The 19658-nt window shown below is 35.5% G+C and overlaps 1 protein-coding gene across 1 annotated transcript in view; it reads right to left on the reverse strand.

Annotated features, from left to right (window-relative positions):
- Positions 1–5792: 5792 nt before the first annotated feature.
- Positions 5793–19658, reverse strand: part of Calb1 (calbindin 1, 28kDa) — a 25042-nt gene continuing 11176 nt past the window's right edge. Inside the window, exons 4-11 of the mRNA XM_005381764.2 lie at positions 16339–16422; positions 16190–16246; positions 13108–13185; positions 10265–10320; positions 10141–10180; positions 9958–10011; positions 7766–7837; positions 5793–7446 (exon numbers count right to left, since the gene is read on the reverse strand). Coding sequence (XP_005381821.1) covers positions 7333–7446; positions 7766–7837; positions 9958–10011; positions 10141–10180; positions 10265–10320; positions 13108–13185; positions 16190–16246; positions 16339–16422 — 555 coding nt within the window. The 3' untranslated portion in view covers positions 5793–7332. The remainder of the gene's footprint in view (positions 7447–7765; positions 7838–9957; positions 10012–10140; positions 10181–10264; positions 10321–13107; positions 13186–16189; positions 16247–16338; positions 16423–19658) is intronic.

Below are 19658 nucleotides of genomic sequence, written 5' to 3' on the forward strand. Positions count from 1 at the left end.
GGGAATCAATGTTGTTGGTCTCAACTCAGCAATCAAAAGAAAAAGACTGGAAGAATGGATCAAGAAGCAAGATCTAATAATATGCTGTGTACAAGAAATACATTTAATTAAAAAGGAAACTCACATACTGAAAGTCAAAGGATGGAAAACAATACTCCATGTGACAGGAACCTTGAAGAAAGCAGGGGTAGCTATTCTATTTGCAGACAAAGTGAATTTCAAGCCAAGACTAACTGAGAGAGACAAAGAAAGTCACTACATCCTTGTAAAGGGAACAGTCCAAGAAGAAGAAATAATAATCATATATATATAATACCATTATACCCAACTATATAAAATAAATATCAGTGGACATGAAAAATCAATTAACCACCAATACAATTGTAAGGGTGCACTTCAATACCCCACTTTCACAAATGAATATCAACTAGACAAAAAATCAACATTGAAATATTAGAACTGAACCAAACCTGTGATAAAATGGGCTTAGTAGATGTGTATAGAGTGCTCTACTGCACAGCATCAGAATACACATTCTTCTCAGCTGTGCATGAGACATTCTCCAAAGCAGACCACATACTAGCTCTTAGAACATGCTTAAGTAAATGCAAAGGAATTGATATTACCATGCATTTTATCAGATGATAGTGCAATGAAACTGGAAACCAATGGTAAAAGAAACCACAAGAACTTCACAAACCCGTGGAATTTAATAATATCCCCTTGCACAAACAATGGGTCACAGATGAAATTAAAGAAGAAATCAGGCAGTTTCTACAATTAACCAGTAATGCCAGTAAAACATACTGGAACTTATGGGACACAATGACAGCTGTCCTGCAAGGGAAATTTATAGCAGTAAATACCCATACCAGAAAAACAGAGTGAGCTCAAACAAACAACCTACTGTCGAACCTCAAGCAGACAACATCATAGTATTTTCCTTTTTCTTTTTTGTCTTTTTGAGACAGGGACTCACTGTGCAGTTCAGGCTGAACTTGAGCTCACTTTGTAGCCCAGGCTAGTCTCAAACCTGCAAGGAGCCTCCTGCATCAGCCTCCTGAGTGCTGGCTTTATAGGCATGCACCACCTTGCCTGGCTAAAATTCACTTTTGGATTTCTTTTTATTTTTTTAATTTTTTTTGGTACTAGGAATTGAACTCAGGACCTTGTGCTTGCCAGGCAGGTGCTGCATAGAGTTATATCCCCGACTCCTCACAGACAACACCATAGCAAACAGATAAAAACTGAAAATTTTCACTCTAAAATCAGGAACAAGACAAGAGTTTCACTGCCACTACACTTATTCAATATAGTTCTAGAAACATTAGCTAGGAAAATTAGGCAAGAGAAAGAAATAAAAGGAATATGGACAGGAAAGGAAATAGTTAAATTATCATTATTTGCAGATGACTTGACACTCCACATAGAAGACCCCCAAAACTCCACCAAAGAGTTCCAGACTTAATAACCAAATTCAACAGCATAGCTGGATGCAAATTGAACATTCAAAAGTCAATTCTGTACACAAATAACAAACCGCCTGAGAGAGAAATTAGGTAAACAACACCTTTCACAATAGCATCCAAAAATGAAATATCTAGGAATCAATCTAGAGAAAGAAGTAAAAAACCTGTGCACTGAAAACTACAATACTCTGAGAAAGGAGATAGAAGAGGATATCAAAATATGGACAGATATCCCTTGTTCTTGGGTAGGAAAATCCAATATAGTGAAAATAACCATACTTCCAAAATTGTTATGTAGATTTAATGCACTCCCAATTAAAATTCCAATAGCATAGCTCACAGAATTAGAGAAAATAATCCTAAAATTCATTTGGAACCAGGAGAGACCTAGAATAGCAAAAACAATTCTGGGCAACAAGGGTAAGGCAGAAAGCATCACAATCCCTACCCGAAATTATACTACAAAGGTACTATGATATAAATACCATGATACTGGTAAAAAACAACAAAAACCAAAACAACAACAACAAAAAACCAACCAGACCTGAACATCAGTGGAACAGATCAGAAGATGCACAAACAACTCCAGAGATATTCAGCCACCTTACCTTTGAAAAAGGAGTCAAACACTTACTGGAAGAAAGATACCTTCTGTAATGATTGGTGCTGAAAAAACTGGCTTTCCACATGCTGAAGATTAAAACTAAACCCTTATCTTTCACTGTGCACTAAACTAAAAGCAAAGTGGATAAAAATCTAAATATTAAAACAGAAACAGTATATCTTTGGAAGATGGAATAGGTAGAACTCTTTAAGACATCAGTGCAGGCAAAAACTTTATGAACAAAACCCCGACAGCACACGATTATCACAAAGAATCAATAACTGGGATCTTGTTTTCTTAAAAAGCTTTTGAACAGCAAGAAAACCACCAATAGAGTGAAAAGACAATCCACAGTGTAGAAAAAATTTTTTTCCAGCTGTTCCTCAGACAATAAACCACTATCTATAATATATAAAGAACTCACAAAAATCAGACCTCCCAAATGTAAAGACCCAATCCAAAAATGGGCATCTGTCTGAAATAGACAATTCTGAGATGAAGAAGTAGAGATGGCAAATAAATATGTGAAGAAATGTTCAACATCACTGGTCATTCAAGAAATGCAAATTAAAATAATGCTGAGATTCCATCTCCAGGAAGAATAGCTATTATCAAGAAATCAACCATTAACAAATGCTAGCGAGGCTGTGGGGAAAAGGAACACTTTTCCAGTGCTGGTGGGAGTGTAGAGTGTACTGTGGAAATCACTGTGGAGATTCTTTAAAAATCTAAAACTAGAAGTTCCATTTGACATAGTTATTTCTCTCTTCTTGGTATCTTCCTAAAAAGACTAAAAGCATCATACCGCAGTAATACATGCACACCCATGTTTACAGTGACACAGTTTGTAATTGCTAAATCTTAGATACACCTCAAATGTCCTTCAACTGATGAATGGATAAAGAAGATGTGGGGGTTTTTTAGACAGTGGAGTACTGTAGAGGATAAACTTGGGACATTTCTAGCTAAATGGATATGCCTTCAAACAATCTTCTTAAGTGAGATAGATCAGACATTCATGTTTAAATATTGCATGGTTCTCCGGTATGAGGAACCAAAAGTGTATATCAGGACCAAAATGTATAATAGATATCAGGAAATGGGAAGAAAATATTCAAATGTGAAGTGGAATGGGGAAAAAGGAAAGAAGGGGCAAGAAAAAAATGAAGGAAAAATGGAAGCAAAGCTTTTTTGAATAAAGAGGGGAAGGGAGGGGAATGGGGAAAAAATCATATATTATGTATAGGTACAAATTCCATATGATGAATGTTATCACTATGTATATCTAAAATGTACCAATAAAATTTAAAAAGATGGAGGGAGCGGGATCTAGGGAAGTAGAAGGGGATGTAAAAGAAATTAAGATGTGTTATGTAAATGTACAAAATCTCCACAATGAATGTACTTATGATGTACTGTAAGCATGTATGAAAATAACCCAAAAAGAAAAAAAGAATGAAAATGAGTTTGAATAATAGCATGGGAAAAACTCTAGTAGACACTCATTCTTTCATTTTCCAATTGAGAAAACTGCCTATGGCTTAAGGAAGTTGTATGACTTGCCCTAGGTCACACAAATTGTCAAGCTCATGTCCAAAGTTAGATGTCTCTGGAGTTAATAACGTAAAGCAAGACAATAACGACAGGATATTTATAAAGTATAATCTTATAACAAAAGCCTCTAAAAATAAAAAAATAAATTTTTTTTTAACTTTCTTGTTTAAAACTGCACAAATCATGAATGATCACAAAGTGAATGTAGACATGTGACCTCTGGCCAGGTCAAGAAAGAGAACAGCACCAAGAATCCAGAAGCCTCCCTCCTGTCCCCCCCAACTTCCTTCCTCCTGTGCAGACTGACCTCAGTCTTTGTAAATAATATTACTCAAAACATATTCTTTAGTTTACGGCTTTTTTTTCTGTATAGCAATTGCTTATGTGTGTGTCTTGTTCAATAATATTCCTTTGAGAATAAGGTACATATGAATGCACCGCTGTTCAGTTGTTATGTCTGCTGTTAATGGACATTTGAATTTTTAGCTTGAGGCTCTGCCAAATCCAATACTGCTGTGAACATGTTTTTTCTTTGGGTGAAAATATACACACCTTTCTCTCTTAGCCTGGTAATATTTGAAGTGAAAATTGCTGAGTTATAGGGTGTGCATATGTTTGAATTCAGTGAATACTGCCAAGTGGCTTTCCAAATTGTTTATAATTTAGCATCCCACCGAGCAGGGTGTAAGAATTCCCACTGTGCTGCATGCTCACAACTCTTAGTCCTTATTTTTTACCTTTCTGATAAGGATATAGCAGGAATCACTTTTTTTTCAGAGTTTGCATTTCTCTTGACTGGTGATAAATTGGTTGCTTTTTTACTCATTCAACATTTAGGTATCCTAAAATGCCTATTTCACTTTCCTACACATTTCTCAATTGAGTTATATTTGTAATTGATTTTTAAAAGTAATGTTTATGTATTTTGGTTATGTGCTTTTGTCAGTGATATTGTAACAGAACCCTGCCCCTCCACCCCCCAGTATACTTCAGCATCTTAGTTGCCAGATAATAGTTCCTGTTCTGGTTTTGGTTGCTTCTGTCTCTTAGAAAGGGCTGGTCACTGTGATGCATAGCTGGTCACTATGAGGAACATTGTATAAACCGATCCCCAAATGACAAGCCCTTCTGCCTCTTCCAGCTTGCTTATCCTATATAAGCCCTAGAACATCAGAGATCAGGGCCTGGTATTCTGGGAATGATCCTGATCAGCGCCCATCAGTGCAAATAAATCTGCCTCCAAATCCTGGGTGCTGTTTCTGTGTTTATGTTTGCCATTGCAATATTGCTGAAAATATCTTTTTCTCACTTTTCACTGTTAGTGTCTTTTCATGAACAGAAGTTTTTACTTGTAATGAAGACAAGTTTTCAATTTGCTTCTGCTTAACTGGTCAAGTATTTTCATGCCTGTGGGGTTGATGAGTATCTTCAATACCTTTTGCATCTAGATTAGAACTAAACCTGGAATGCACTTTGTTTGTGATATGAGATAGACATTGCGCTGGCCCCCTTGCATTCACCCTTTTAGTTTCTTTTTTTTTTTTTTTTTTCCACTCTTCACCCTGTTTTCTGCCTCAGTAAGTGGACTTGCTGAACTCCACCGTGACAATCCTGGTATTAGATTCATATTATTGCTATCAGCTCTCTAAAAAGTCTCCTCAGAATTACGACCATCATACTTTTCTGTTTTTGTTATTCCACTTTTCCATTCCATCATTGTAGTAATGTCAAACCTGACAGAAGATTTATGTATATTTTGTAGTGAACAATAATTTTTCTACAGATAAAATGTAGGAAAATCCTATTTGTTCTATTGGAGAATTTGCATGAAGAAGCATTTGATAATGCCACTGGAAAAAACTTCAAATATTAGGATTTAAAATTTTTTTTTTGATTCTTAATCTTAGAGTCAGAGATATTCCTTCTTTTTCTTGGACTGGGATTTGAACTTAGGACCTTGCACTTGCCAGGCAGGCATTGTACCACTGAGCTATATCCCTGGCTCTCAAAGATATTTCTTAATTCAATGAGTCATCCAGGAATTCACTGAATTATATGCATTTATTCCTTGTGCTACAATAACTTGAGCATCCTACATTTCCGCCTGGGTTAATTATGGATTATATGTCAACATTTTTGAGAAGAAATAATAGGAAACATAAAGGTATTTTCTCCTTTCTTTATTCCTTACAGTTAAATTCAATCTAATGTTAGTGCTTCCATTTATACACTGCAGGCAAAGCCAATCTACTACTCACATCAATTGATAAATTTTGTTTTTTGGTAGATCTTTTCCCTGTTCATTCTTGAGGGAAGGAGATAGCTCACATTGTCTTGTTAGTTTTATGAGTTGAAAAACTAAGTGTTGAATCGGAACATTCAAATTGACCCAGAACCATCATCAACTTTTTAATTGTAACTTTATAAATTCCACATAGACATTTCTGTCATTACTCTTTGCTCCACAGACAATATAAAATCACCATCATTACGTATCAACTATAACCAGTATAAGATATTCTAGCTACAATATATGCAACTGTGACTTAGATGTGGGCCAAAGAAAGGTTTAGAATTTCCTTTGCTAGATAAGATGATTACAGTAGCATTTTTCTTCAGATGCTATTTTGAACTCATTTGAAACTATTTGCAGATAGAAATAGAACTATTTTGAATGCTAATCTCAATGTGAAATATAGAATCCACAGAATACACAAAAGTATTGATGATATAACATTAATAATCAGGATGCTATGAATTTTACATTAAAATTCAATTATGTAGTAAAAAATAGAGTTGTTATAGCTAGAAAAAAATATTTTCAGAGGCAGCAGATACCCTTGGTGAAATGAACAGTTCTACAATAGAAAGAAAATCCAGGAAGTATGCAAACTAGACACCAGGATACTTAGCATATTAAATTTAATCAGAGCTTACACACTATAGACATAAAACAGCAGTTACCAGAATAATTATAATCTGAAACACATGAAAATAGAAAATAGATCAAAGTCATACTCTCACAGTAGACTTGTTGGAAACAGACTTAGAATAAGATCGATGTCACCTGGTGCTGCCTTCCTTTGTCACCACGTCAAGTTGAGTCAATAGTTTGGTATTGCTTGAAGCAATACTCATGTTTTTGATTAATAAACTAAATCTCTAGTGAGACTGTTGAATTCATAAATCCACAATTTAACTGTTTATTAGGTATTTTTGTGAGTATTTTAGATGTGAAAACACATTTCTCCTAGTAGTTGGAAATACAGAAGTACTGTGTGGGAGAGTCCTATGATTGTCTGAAATAAGAATGCTTGGTTTGTCATATATAGTCCTTTTATTCAGTGATAAATGTGCATTTTTCATCAGAGAATAGAATTTTAGAGGTTAATCCTGGTGAAGATTTTCAGAGGAATCTTCATGGGCAACTGTATTTATTAAAGCAAGAACACGTTAGGTTTTCCTTAATTGGGTATACTGACTGGCCTAAATATAGACCTTCTCCTTTTCAATCATATAGTTACAAAAACTGTACATTACAAACAGTATAGAAACAAGCAGAAAAGAATGTGCCACACATCCTGGATAATTGTCTATATGCAGTAAAATTTACAGATATAAAAGAAAATACAGCCTACTCCTTTATAGTGCACAGTTATCTTTTTAGATACAAGGTACCGCTAACAAGTGGTTGTAGCCCCAAATCTAGTTGTCCCCAGCAGAGAGAATAAGGGCCAGGTCTGTTCGGTACAGCTTCCCTCCATCCGACAAAGCCATTATGCTTTTCTTGTATGTTGGAATATTATTGATATCCAGATCCTGTGTAGAACATAGACTGCAATGTAATTCAGTTAAATATGGAAGCTAATTCACCACTGTGTACTGATAAAATGTGAGATGAAAACTGCTTGTTATAGCAATCCATTAAGAAAAGAGTGGGATTAAATTCTATGCAAATGTGAATAAACACAAGATTATTCTTTAAAAACTATCACAATTATATATATTTAGCCATAAACAAACCAATTTAAGAGTTAAAAATCTACTTTTACTCCTTTATAAATTGTTCAAGTATATTTTCAAAATGGGTATGGGGTTGCAGAAACATGATGAATGAGAAATATAGTAAGTAAATCACCTGTTTATTCTTCTCACACAGATCTTTCAGTAAAGCATCCAGTTCATTTTCATCTATGTATCCATTGCCATCCTGTGGGAAGAGAAATAATCAGTATACAGCCAATCCCATCTGCAGTAGTAGAGAATGCAGTAAAACAGAAGTGCTGGGGTGGAATTCTCAGAGACTCTCCTGTACAGTTGGCAGGTGTTCTAACTTGTTACATCAGATCCTCAACAGTTTTAGCTGCTCCAAAGTTGCAAAATAGGTGAGTTGACATGCAACACCTTACATCTGTAAGATACCTTGAGTTTTTCAAAGTACTTGCACATTTAATATTTCACTCTATTAACAATATTGTCTTCAGTTAGAGTGAGTAATCTCAAATGCATTCCTATGACAAGTGAGAACACTGAAGCCTGAAGAAGCTATGACACTGGATTGATGTCACACCAAGAGGAGGGACTTATATTAGAGCCCAAGTCCAGGAGTAATTGAAAGAAGAAGCCAAAGATATGAATTAGTGACATCAATGACTTTCCTTACACACACAATTTGCTATGTGGGATGCTTCTCCAGGATATCTTATCTTAGTTTATCTTCATTGATATTTCAAAAGAGTATTTTCTCTAGTTTACAAATGAAGAAATTGAGGCTCAGATTTTGGTCCCTTGATCATTCTCACAGCAGATAAATTACAGGGTACGATTTTACGCAAGGTGTGTGCATTGTGGATATCCCATAATACAATTTCCATGGGAAGAATGAATTGGTTGTATAATTTAAAGAGCCCTTGTTTCTTTATTTAAAAAATATTAGTACGTGTTTGAAAAATGTTTATATTCATCGTGTGGAGTTGGTATATGAATATAACACCCTTTAATTCCTTTTTCATTCCCATGTGTTTTAAAATAAGAACTTTGAGTTTTTATTTTCTCTTACTAAGCATTTTTCAAAATTTTAAGGATCAAGTTGTAGATAATAAACATTTAAGGCATTCAGATAGAAACTGAAGAAATAAAATGGTCCCTATTTGTAGGTAATATGATTTTTACATATAAAAAACTAAAGACTCAGAGTAAATACATTCAGTAGTTACTGAATATGAAAATCAACATCCAAAATTAGTTATATTTCTATATACTACAGATAAATTACCTAAAAAGGATCAGAAATGCCATTTAAATGGTACAAAAGAGAATAAAATATGAAAAATTTAACCAAGGAGAGAATATTTGCAAACTATGTGTCAAAAAAAGTGATAAGGAATATAATATTTAACTATAAGGAACTCCTACAACTCAATAGCCAAAAAGCCCTAGGAATGTTTTCTAAATATAGACTAAAGACTAGACTGGACATTTCTTCAAGAAGCTATAAAGTGGCTAACAAGTATATGAAAAGATGTTTTATGTGGCTGATCACCAGTGAAATGCAAATTGAAACTGCAATGACAAGCATCTCGCACCTGTTCGGATGGCCCTTAACAAACAAGCAAAAGAAGACCAGTGCAGGTTTATGAAGATATAAAGAAATGAGAACCTTGTAAACTAGGTGAGAATGCAAAATGAAGCATCTACCATGAAAAACAATGCGATGATATTTCAAAAACTGAGAAGAGAACTATCATATGATTCAGCAATCCAAATTCTGGGTATTTATCCAAAAGATCGAGCTCTCAAAGAGATATTAACACTACATGATCATTGCTGCATTATTCACAACTAAGAAGTGGAAATCACCTAAGTGCTCATTGATGGATAAATGGATGAAGCAATTCATCTATCTATCTATCACCTATCTAGATTTGCGTGTGTATAGTAGAATATTATTTAGCCTTCAAAAGAAAGAAATCTTGACGTATGTGGGAAAATAAGTGAACCTTGAGGACATTTTGCTAAATGAAATATCAGGAACAGAAGGGTAAACACTGCATGAGACCAGTTATATGATGTATTTAAACAAGTCAAACTCAGAAACCGAGGGTAGATTGGATGTTGTCAGGGCTCATGAAAGGGAAATGGCGAGTTCCTAATTAGTGGTCATAAATTTTCAATTATTCAGGATAAGTAAGTTTTCAAGGTCTGCTGTGCAGCATTGATTACTTAGTGAACAATACTGTATATTACACTTAAAAAATTCAGAGGGTATACCTTATGCTAAGTGTTTTCATCACAATAAAAATGAAAGAAGAAAAAAGAACAAACTTTTACCTGATCATACAACTCAAAAGCCTTATTGAATTCTTTCCCACACATTTTAACTCCCTAGGAGACAGAAAAAAGAGAAAGCGTTAAAATGCTACTACTACATTTCAGTTTATTTCTCTACACAAATCTCCCACATTATAAATTTTCAAAGAAAATATTATTTAGTATGGAGGAAACATCAAGTACCTGAAATTTAAGAAGAAAATTCTCTTGCACTGGTAGTAATCTTTTAAGAGAAAAACATGTTAGCGGATTTGGTTTTTGAACGAGGACCAGCTTACTCTAATGCTAGCATAGATCTTAAACTCACCTGGCCATCTCGGTCAGCTCCAGCTTCCCATCATTATTTGAGTCAAACAGTTTCAGCTAAAAGATAAAATTTAGGGATTTTTTTGTTTCCAAAAATAAAAGCAAAATATTAGCTGTTGCAGAATGATTTAATGAATGAAGACAAACTTTCAAAATCAAATAGGCTATTAAGTACTGATACAGTGCAATTTTAGAAACTAACATGTTTTAAAACTTTCAAAGTTTAATTTCAATTTTGCAATGTATCAATTGTCAAAGTTTATCAGATCAACACGAAACAGTGAAGCAGAGTAATAGTGGCCTTAACTAAAGCTTCTAGAATACTTAACTCTTTTTTCTTGGAAAACCTTTTGAGTGTGTATCAATATGTGGGAGGAATGGTGCCTGGCAGAATATGGCACTCCTGAACCTCTCCAGATGATGGTGTGAAAACAAATATCTACTGCTGTAGAGCACAAAATGGTACAAACAAAAGCAATAGGCAGATAACACGAATAGGTCCTTAGAGAATAGACTTTTTGAATAATTTTGAATTGTTTTATCTTCCCTTGGGTACTAGATACTCATTAAAGCTCCTAGCTCTCCAGCATAGCTATATCTCATACTCTGAGACATATCCAACCATAAACATGTTTATGCCCATATTTGTGAAGCATTCTCACTTTTAATAAGTAGCAACTATTGCTATATGATACAGAAGTAGTATATATGAAATGCATTAAATACATGAACTATGTATACTAAATATGTGAAAAATAGCATTATTTTTGTCTTAGAAGAAAAGGTTATGCTGAAGTTATAATGAATATAGGTTTAGTGAGATCTTTTTAAGGAAGAAAGGAAGGACATTCTGTGGCTTAAGATGTTGTAAGAATTCTTTGTAGGAAGCAGCTCTTTTCAGTGTCCTTTATTGACACAGCTTTTTATAATCCATTCACCATATATTCTAATATTGTAAAATGTCTTCTGAGACACTGGACAACTAGATCACACAGTTTGACAGTGATAGGAAAATATTTTTTCACCTATATATTTAAATTTTAATTAGTTCTTGATTAATTTGCTTCCTGGGTTTGAACTAGTTTACGGCGTTTAATCAGATATGCCAGGACAATTCAACAGGGAGATATTCCCATCTGCATAGTTTTGGAAAGGCTGCTTCAAATTTCTACCAGGAAAAGAGACCTAACTCTAAAGAGATACTCCTTAAGATCAAAACAGAATAAAAAATAGATGAATATAGGTTACTGTCCATGTTGAAAAGAAAAAAAAAGCAACCAAACAAAAAAACAGGTTTAGAATTTAGACCTGCCTATTGTGACACACAGCAAGAAAACCTCCCATTTAGTTGCTAATGCTGTGGAAATGTAATGAGGGATTAAAGAAGAACATGAAAAAATAGTTCTGGTTGTTTTGAAAGTAAGATTAGTCCCACTTTATAATAAAGATCACTGTCTGGTGAATAAGCCAATAATAAAGTTCTACAGTTTGTTTTTATTATTTTTTCCCCCAAAGTAGGGCAAGAAGCTGAAAGCAAATGTCAGCCAATTTAAATATAATTGAACACTGTAAAAACTGTTTCTCAAGGTAACTAAAAGTTTAACTTCCCCAGTAGTCTAGTGTAGCATAGCAACTTTTATAACATACAGCTATATTTTATGGATATTTTAAATTCTGGGTCAGAATTCATAGTACCTTCATATTAGTTAAATCACATATAAATCTATGTGTCTCCTGGAGTTAAAAATGAGCTAACTTTACCCATTTAGAACAAAGTAACTTCATGGACTTCGGTTTATTTTTTCTAGAGCCTTATTAAGTTATTTGCTCATTTGTTCTTAAAACATTAGAAGTCTGTGAGTAAAAGTGTTCTCCTGACTCTATATTCTATGACAGATCATGGTTATGCTATTTACCAAGTATCAGGGTCAGGATGAGTTTGTATTTCTTCATGCATAGCACCAATATAATATCTCAAAGGAATAAAAATCAAAAGAGAACCATTTTAAGTGGCTTAATGGGTAAAGTAGCTAGAAGTTCTCCTTAAACTCTAAAAAAGTCTGTGACACTCTAAGCTGTGATAAAAATGAATTTAGAATATATATATATATATATATATATATAAAAATAATTGGACACATGTGTAAATATCCCATGGTTTCTCTGACATGAGAAACTAAAAGTGTAACTAAAGACCAAAGTGTCTAATAGATATTGGGAAATGGGAAGAAAATATTCAAATGAGAAGGGGAATGGGGTGAGGGTAGGAAATAAAGGGCAAGAAAAAAAGAATAGAAGGAAAAAATGGAAGCAAAGTTTTTGTAAATGGAAGGGAAGATGGGTTGAAGGGAGGGGAAGGGAATGGGAAAAAAAGAAGCAGGATATATCGTGTACAAGTACAAATTCCATATGATGAATATTATCACTATGTATATCTACAATGTACCAATAAAATAAAAGCAACAAATTAAAAGAAATCTAAGTAAGTGAGTTTGAGGTGATATAACATATAATTTACATGTATTTTGTAATATATATTCATAAGATGTATAACAATGCTATAATTACATGAACTCTGCAAGAAAACAAGTCATTTTTTGAGAGGTAAAAATCATGTAGCTTAACAAGAAAGGAAATGCTCATTAATTGAGCCTTAAAGCCAATGCCTGAAGAACTCAACCTTACAGGATGTGAGCATTCTTCAGCATCCCAATTTGCAAATGAAATGACAGCTATGTGCTCACATGGTTTACTTCATCCTGTGTACAGTAGCCTTGAGAATTAGCAAGAAAAGAGCTCTATTTCACGAGCTCTTGGCCATAATCTTTTCAAGATCAGTCTTACCATTAGGTCTGTATACTCGGCTAGCTTTATGTCATCAACAGTCTTGTTTGCTTTTTCTAGCAAGTCCTTTAGAAAGTTCTGTTAAGACAAAGAACACTCAGATAAATTTCAGCAGTGATGGATGGTCCGCTTCCATTTCAGATGCTTGAGAAAGAACCTACCAGAAATGTGCATAAAGCCTCTTTTTGAGGGTAGAACCCGGTCTTTTCACAGAGGACCTTAAACACTAAAGAGATTAAATCATAGTTCTTGTGACTTTCTTGTAAGGAAGCTGCTTTTGACATATGCAATATCTGTTTTTCAGAGACACAGTCTGTGGTAATCTGAGCTATATTATGCTGTTATGATTTCAATTAAAGAAGGATCTTGACTTTATGCTGAGTAGGAATCTGAATTTAAACTTTAAAAATCAGCCAACTCAATGGACGTTTTTCTACCAAATGCTATCTTCACAAGTATTCACGTGACTCTTCTGTAAGAAATATGAAGGCTTTTCCCTAAACCTTTGCATTGTGTGATGGAACTCAAACTAATTTTAAATACATTTTCTGTACTCTTGGGCTATGTTTACATATCAGTGTACAGACAGGATGAAGCTTGTTTTTCCAGAGGGCCAGTTGGTTAGCGTCTAGTGGTGACGTGATCCAAAGAATCCTTGGGTAAATGCTCCAGCTGACTGTAAAAATTCACGCAGTTGGCTGCAGATGATCACATCTAACCCTTGAAGGATGTATGAATCACATAGATACAGAGATTAATGTGGAACGAGTGGAAAGAGATGACAACGTAATAGTTGGAGCTAAAGAGTGAGTTTATCTCTTTTTTTAACAGAGAAATAAACCAAGTAAAAGATTTTCAAAGCTTGCCATACCAAAGACATTGTACACACGAGCATGAGTCTGTCATTTTGTCCAATGCTATTTCTTCACAACTCTTTTACTTTTTCAGAAAATGAATTAATACACTTATGAAAACTGTGCAGTTATTATTGAAGGATTAGGTTTCTTTGGTTTGGCAGTGGTTTATCTCTTCCTTTCCAAAAGTACCAGTTTTGCCAGACCAATTTGATTTCAGTCTTCTCAAAGAAAGGGACCATTTCTTTGATTTAATAAATTTATTTTCACTTCAAACGTCTGCTTCAAATTGAAAGTGAAGGATGGAGAATTCAAAGTTATCTGGTGGGGGTGAATTTTAGTTTTGAGCCTTCTGAGGCTTTGTCAGAGATTAATTGGGTTAAAAAGCCTCATCAGAGACTAAAATGGTGGTCACAAAAATAGCCTGGGAGAAACCTTGGGACACTAAGATTCAAAGTCATGTCTGAGAGCAAGAGATGTTGTACTCTATTATGGATCTTAAAATTAGCTTTCTTGAAAGATCTATTAAAAAAGAATGCCACATTATCTTCAAAAATTCCCCAGGGAGGAGGACTTCTATTTAGAATCTCTTTCTGAGAATAAAATTGAGAACAAAGAAGGAGACTTTTAGAATGTTTTGAGGTCAGTGTTGGAAATGAGCTAAGGGTTTCTTTCTGAACTGAGAGGAATTTTAAAAGATGTTTTTGGCCTGAAAGAATAAAAACACAATAGCTCCACTGTCACCTCACTGCAAATCTGCAAGTGTGTAAAAGACATGGTTGCCGGTGACTTCACACTATAGATCTTTGTACTTTCTACAGGCTGCAGTAGAATATGATTCAAGCAATTTTATAATTGTAATTGTGCAAACATCCCAGTTCCATCTCTAAAAATGTGCATTCTTTAAACCATGTTGAACCACAATTAGGAAAAGAGCTTGATACTCATGTTCTCCCACAAAGCAGCAGCAGCAGAAGTAACTTTCAATGAACAAAGCTTGAAGTGCTGTAGGAGAAAAGTATTAACATTTCTAGATATGCTGGGTCCAAACTTAGGTGCTTTTTCCAAGTACCTGTGTAATCTTGAAAAATGATCCAGTTGCTCTGAATTTGAATCTCTTTACGTATTGGAAATGAGAACAACTGCTTTGCAAGCTGTCTGCGAGGATTAAATATTAAAATAAATTTCATGCACATAGTAATGTGTCTACTACATAGTAGGTGCACATTCAGGTGCTCAATAAATATTAGCCACTTCCCTTTTAATTATCAGAACAAATTGGGTCTTTCAGACTGAGATTTGAGGAAATGAAATGAAAGGTACATTCCTGAAAGGCCAGTAAACTGAATTCATGAATGATAGGATATAGAAGATTTCTCCGATGCAGTATCTCACTTCGCTTTCACAGTACATCTGAGAAGAAGGTATCATCACCCCCATTCAAGATGGAAAGCATTAGATAGACTAATGTAGACATTTGCCCTGAGGAAAGTTTGATTTTGGATCTGTCCTTATTATCTCACTCCCACACCACCACCTAAGTATCATGTGAGACATGAATTTATAAAATCATCTTCAAAGTTGCATTTCATGAAAAATTTAATTATGTTTTGGATTTTTGTAAGTATTACTGCTGTTCAGAAGCTGTCAGTTGCAAGGAGTGTCTATAGGTTTTAGAGGTGGATAAGTCTGAGTTTAAACAGTGCAGCCCTGAGTCATTTCTATGTGGCATTTGGTGGATCATCTAACTCCTCTCCAGCCTCTTGTCATTGGGTAATGCTAATTGTATTGAACTCATGCACAGGTTAAATAAGATAATGCATGTGAAATGCCTGGTATACAATAGGTGCACCATAATTTGTCTTTGTTTTGGAAAGTAAGTCTGTTATATAAGTGCTTAATTTATAAAATCAAATTTCAGTGGAAAAGTGTAACTTACTTAGCCTATGCATAGTTCTATCTATCGTCTACCTATTTGTTTTATAACAATTTCTGTACACTACAAAAATGTTAGTTTCTCATATTGCTGACCAGAATTGCGAGAAAGTACTTGAAGTCTCTTTCTGGATCTGGTATCTCATTAATGATGTGAAAGAGTGGGTTAAAATGTGCCACTTCTCCACACTAGTTTCTTTTGTGGAAAATATTTTAAAAAGCTGTGAAGCCCTTAGCAGTTCATAATTGCCTTGGAAAGAAAAAAATCTTAATATAAGTTTTTGTTTGCTTACCTTAAGTTCCTCAGTTTCTATGAAGCCACTGTGATCAGTATCATATTTTCTCCATGTCTGTAAAAAATGTTGGATAAGAAAAACCAAATTTAAAACAGCCAGCCATTCTGATTTCTGCAGTGTTTCCTAAAGGGACAGCTCTCTTCTACCTTCATGAATTCCTCACAGGACTTCAGCTGCTGGCATCGGAAGAGCAGCAGGAAATTCTCTTCTGTGGGTAATACATGAGCCAACTGGAAAAGATATAAAAAGAGAGAAACAGTGTGCTTGAAAACAAGTCTCTGCCGTCACCTGCTGCTTAGTTTTGCTCCAACACGTTCCCCTGGAGCAGTTTTATTGCCCAGAAAAGCAGGAGAGAAATAACACCAGTTGGCTTTCCCTTCTCTGAGTATTTTGCTCGGCAGGGGTGCTGTGGCGTTTCTTGATGCTCCTGTGGCCCTGAGTGCCTTGCTCTGCGCTCAGTGAGATGGGGCAGTAGGACCACTTCCTGTCTACTGCACACACAAGCAGGTTCTGCCAGGTAGCTCGAACTTTTCTTGTGTTCCGTTCCTGAGAAGTCTCGTTCCTCTCAGGGTGTACAGAGCAGAACACAGAGGGGGCACAAATTTAATGCGAAACAGGACTGAGAAATATGAATGTAGAGAAAAGGAAAGAAAAAGTGGATCCCCAAGTTCAAAGAGAAAGCCTACTATGAGACACCAGGAAGATAAACCAAAGAAAATTGCAAAATGGTAAAAAGAGAGGCAAAAAGACAATTCTCAATGAACAGTGGGAGACAACAGTAATCACAAAGTTAGTTCTCAAATTGTTTTCTGCTAAAAAGACATCATTGCTGGAATCCAGGGCTTGGGTTAATTTTTGATCTTCACTGCGTGCCTTTATGACATTTCCCTTTAGCTCTCATTTCATAACTTCAACACTTTTTTTGGAAGAGAAAAAGAGCTTCAGATCCCATTTTAAGACTAATATAATCTATCTATTGCGTGCAGAGGAGGAGGGAGTTGGATTGATGGCCTCACAGCAGACATGAGTTCTATTTCTGGTTCAGTTGCTAATGAACTGTGATCCCCAGCAACTCCCTTGGCCATTTCTGGATCTCAGTATCCTCATCACTAAAATAAGGAGTTGAGGGCAAAATCAATGTCTTAAATATACTGGGTTCAAATCACCTTTTGTTGGAATGGCTGTATGTTACCATTAAAAAATGAGCCTATACACACAGTATTTAATTCACTTTCCAGAAGCTGAGGAATTCCTTGAAGCACAGATATGGACCCTCACCCCTGCAATTGAGACCAAGAACCTACAGTCTAGATTAACTTTAAGCTCAGTATAAATGCTAAAATTACCACAAAATTATAGGAAAGTGCAATAATATACCTTTTCTTTCTTTTTCTAAAAAAAACTTTCTTTTTATTTCTATAAAAAAACAAAATCTAATTTTAAACATATCATTTTACCTCATGTGCAAGCCATTTTATTTTCCTTATACCTGTGTGATATGCTGTTTACTTCATTTTGAGATTTTGAAATAACATCTTACATTAAGACTGTTGAGATTATAGGATTTACACACGAGGATAAGACTAAGGAAAGGGTCAAATGATTTATTAGGATGTGAAGTATGATACAATCAGAAAACATCTTATTTTGAAGTAAAGACCAGTGGTGTGGGAAGATGATGATATAGCCAAAAGGTGGAAAGAAGAGGTTGCTATCAGTAATTTAAAAAATATAAACAGTTTTTCATTCATAAACCCACTTATACCCACTTATATCAACCTAGCGTGTGTGTGTGTGTGTGTGTGTGTGTGTGTGTGTATGTGTGTGTGTGATATCTAGGTCTCTTATTCAATTCAGGCCTTTTTGTTGAGCTTTGATTCCTTTAAACTCTTGAATCATACAATTCTCTACCTCAGAAACAATTTAATACAAAACCCAAATTTTTGAGTCGATGTTCAAAGATTGATTTAGTGTGGTGATTTAGTGTGACTTAGACAATCACTTTAATTTGGTGATTATTAGTAAATTAAATAAGCAGCAGCTTTTTGAAGCAACAGAATAGACAATGCATCTGTTGGTGACTTTTATATATGACAAGACAGTCTGGGTATGGGCTGTTTCCACTCACTGAAAACACCATCTTCCTTAAAAAATCCCCCTCCTTCCTTGCAAGTGGGATGCTAGTGGAAAGATGTAAATGCCTTTTATTATTAATGTAGCTAGACAAATATCAGGCTCAAGTGTAGATCTTCACCAAAGCCAAGGGAACAGGAGATGGAGTGAGAGGGGCCTGGTGGGCCCGGGCATGGAGAGGTCTCCAGAGGAGAGAGAAGCAATCATGTCCCTGAAGTCCCGTGCAGCTCTCACTAGCATCTATTAATGCTTTCCTGAGCTGTTCTGTTTTTGGGTACTGGGAATTGAACTCAGAACCTTGCATTTGCCAGACAGGTGCTGTGCCGCTGAGCTATCTCCCCTACCACCTGTTGAAGGTGTTTTAAACAAACTTCTTTTAAGACTTGTAACAGGTACGGAGGGAAGAAGGAATAATACAGTAAAAAGAGAGGCCAAAAAGAGAAGAAAATAAAAATTGTGTATCTCAAAGAGGAAGGAAATGTCAGGCAGACATTTTGAGGAACAAATTGGCCAATGGAGCTAGAAGGTCAGTGTACATTTTGAAAGGTTCTGTGATGCTGGATGCCTGGCCATGTTATTTCAGGGTTGTGATGAATGTAAGTGTTCTTTGGAAGACAGGAAATAACCAATACTAACTCTTCCTTCACTTCCTTTTAAAGGTATTGGGAGTTGAGCTCAGGTCAGTTCACTAGCCAGGCAGGTGCTTGTGCCACTGAGCTATCTCCCCAGCCCTCCTTCCTTTGCTTACTTAGTGGTATAAAAGATTGAATCCAGGGTCTTGCAACTGCAAGGCAAGCACTCTACCACTAAGCTAGATTCCCAGAACTTTGTACCTTTTATTTTGAGGCAGAGTTTCAACAAATTGCCAAGGCTAGCCTCAAACTTCTAATCCTCCTGACTCAGCCTCTCAAGAAGGTGGATTATTTATTGGTATGCAGTCTCTTACATTTTTGGCTGATTTCACCCAGGCCAGTGATGGTGAATCTTTTAGAGACCACACGCCCAAAGTGCAACACAGAACCCATTTATTTATCACAAAGTGCCAACATTGCAATTAAACCCGAATATCCTATGCTTGGCTGATGGGCTGAATTGGCCTGCATGTGAAAAGAGAAGGTTCTGTATACCCATTGCGGCCCGCATGCCATAGGCTCATCACCACTGTCCCAGGCCATCTGTTTCAATCTGCATTCTCTGATCATCATTTTCTGATCAACCATCCAGTAAAAGTGTGTGCCTCAAATAAATGCTTGTGGGGCCAGTGATACAACTCAGTGGCACAGTGCCTGTCTGGCAAGTACAAGGTCCTGAGTTAAAAAAAAAAAAAAAAAAA

Source organism: Chinchilla lanigera, unplaced genomic scaffold, assembly GCF_000276665.1.
Source record: "Chinchilla lanigera isolate Chin_1 unplaced genomic scaffold, ChiLan1.0 scaffold00016, whole genome shotgun sequence".
In the NCBI taxonomy this organism is placed as follows: Eukaryota; Metazoa; Chordata; class Mammalia; order Rodentia; family Chinchillidae; genus Chinchilla; species Chinchilla lanigera.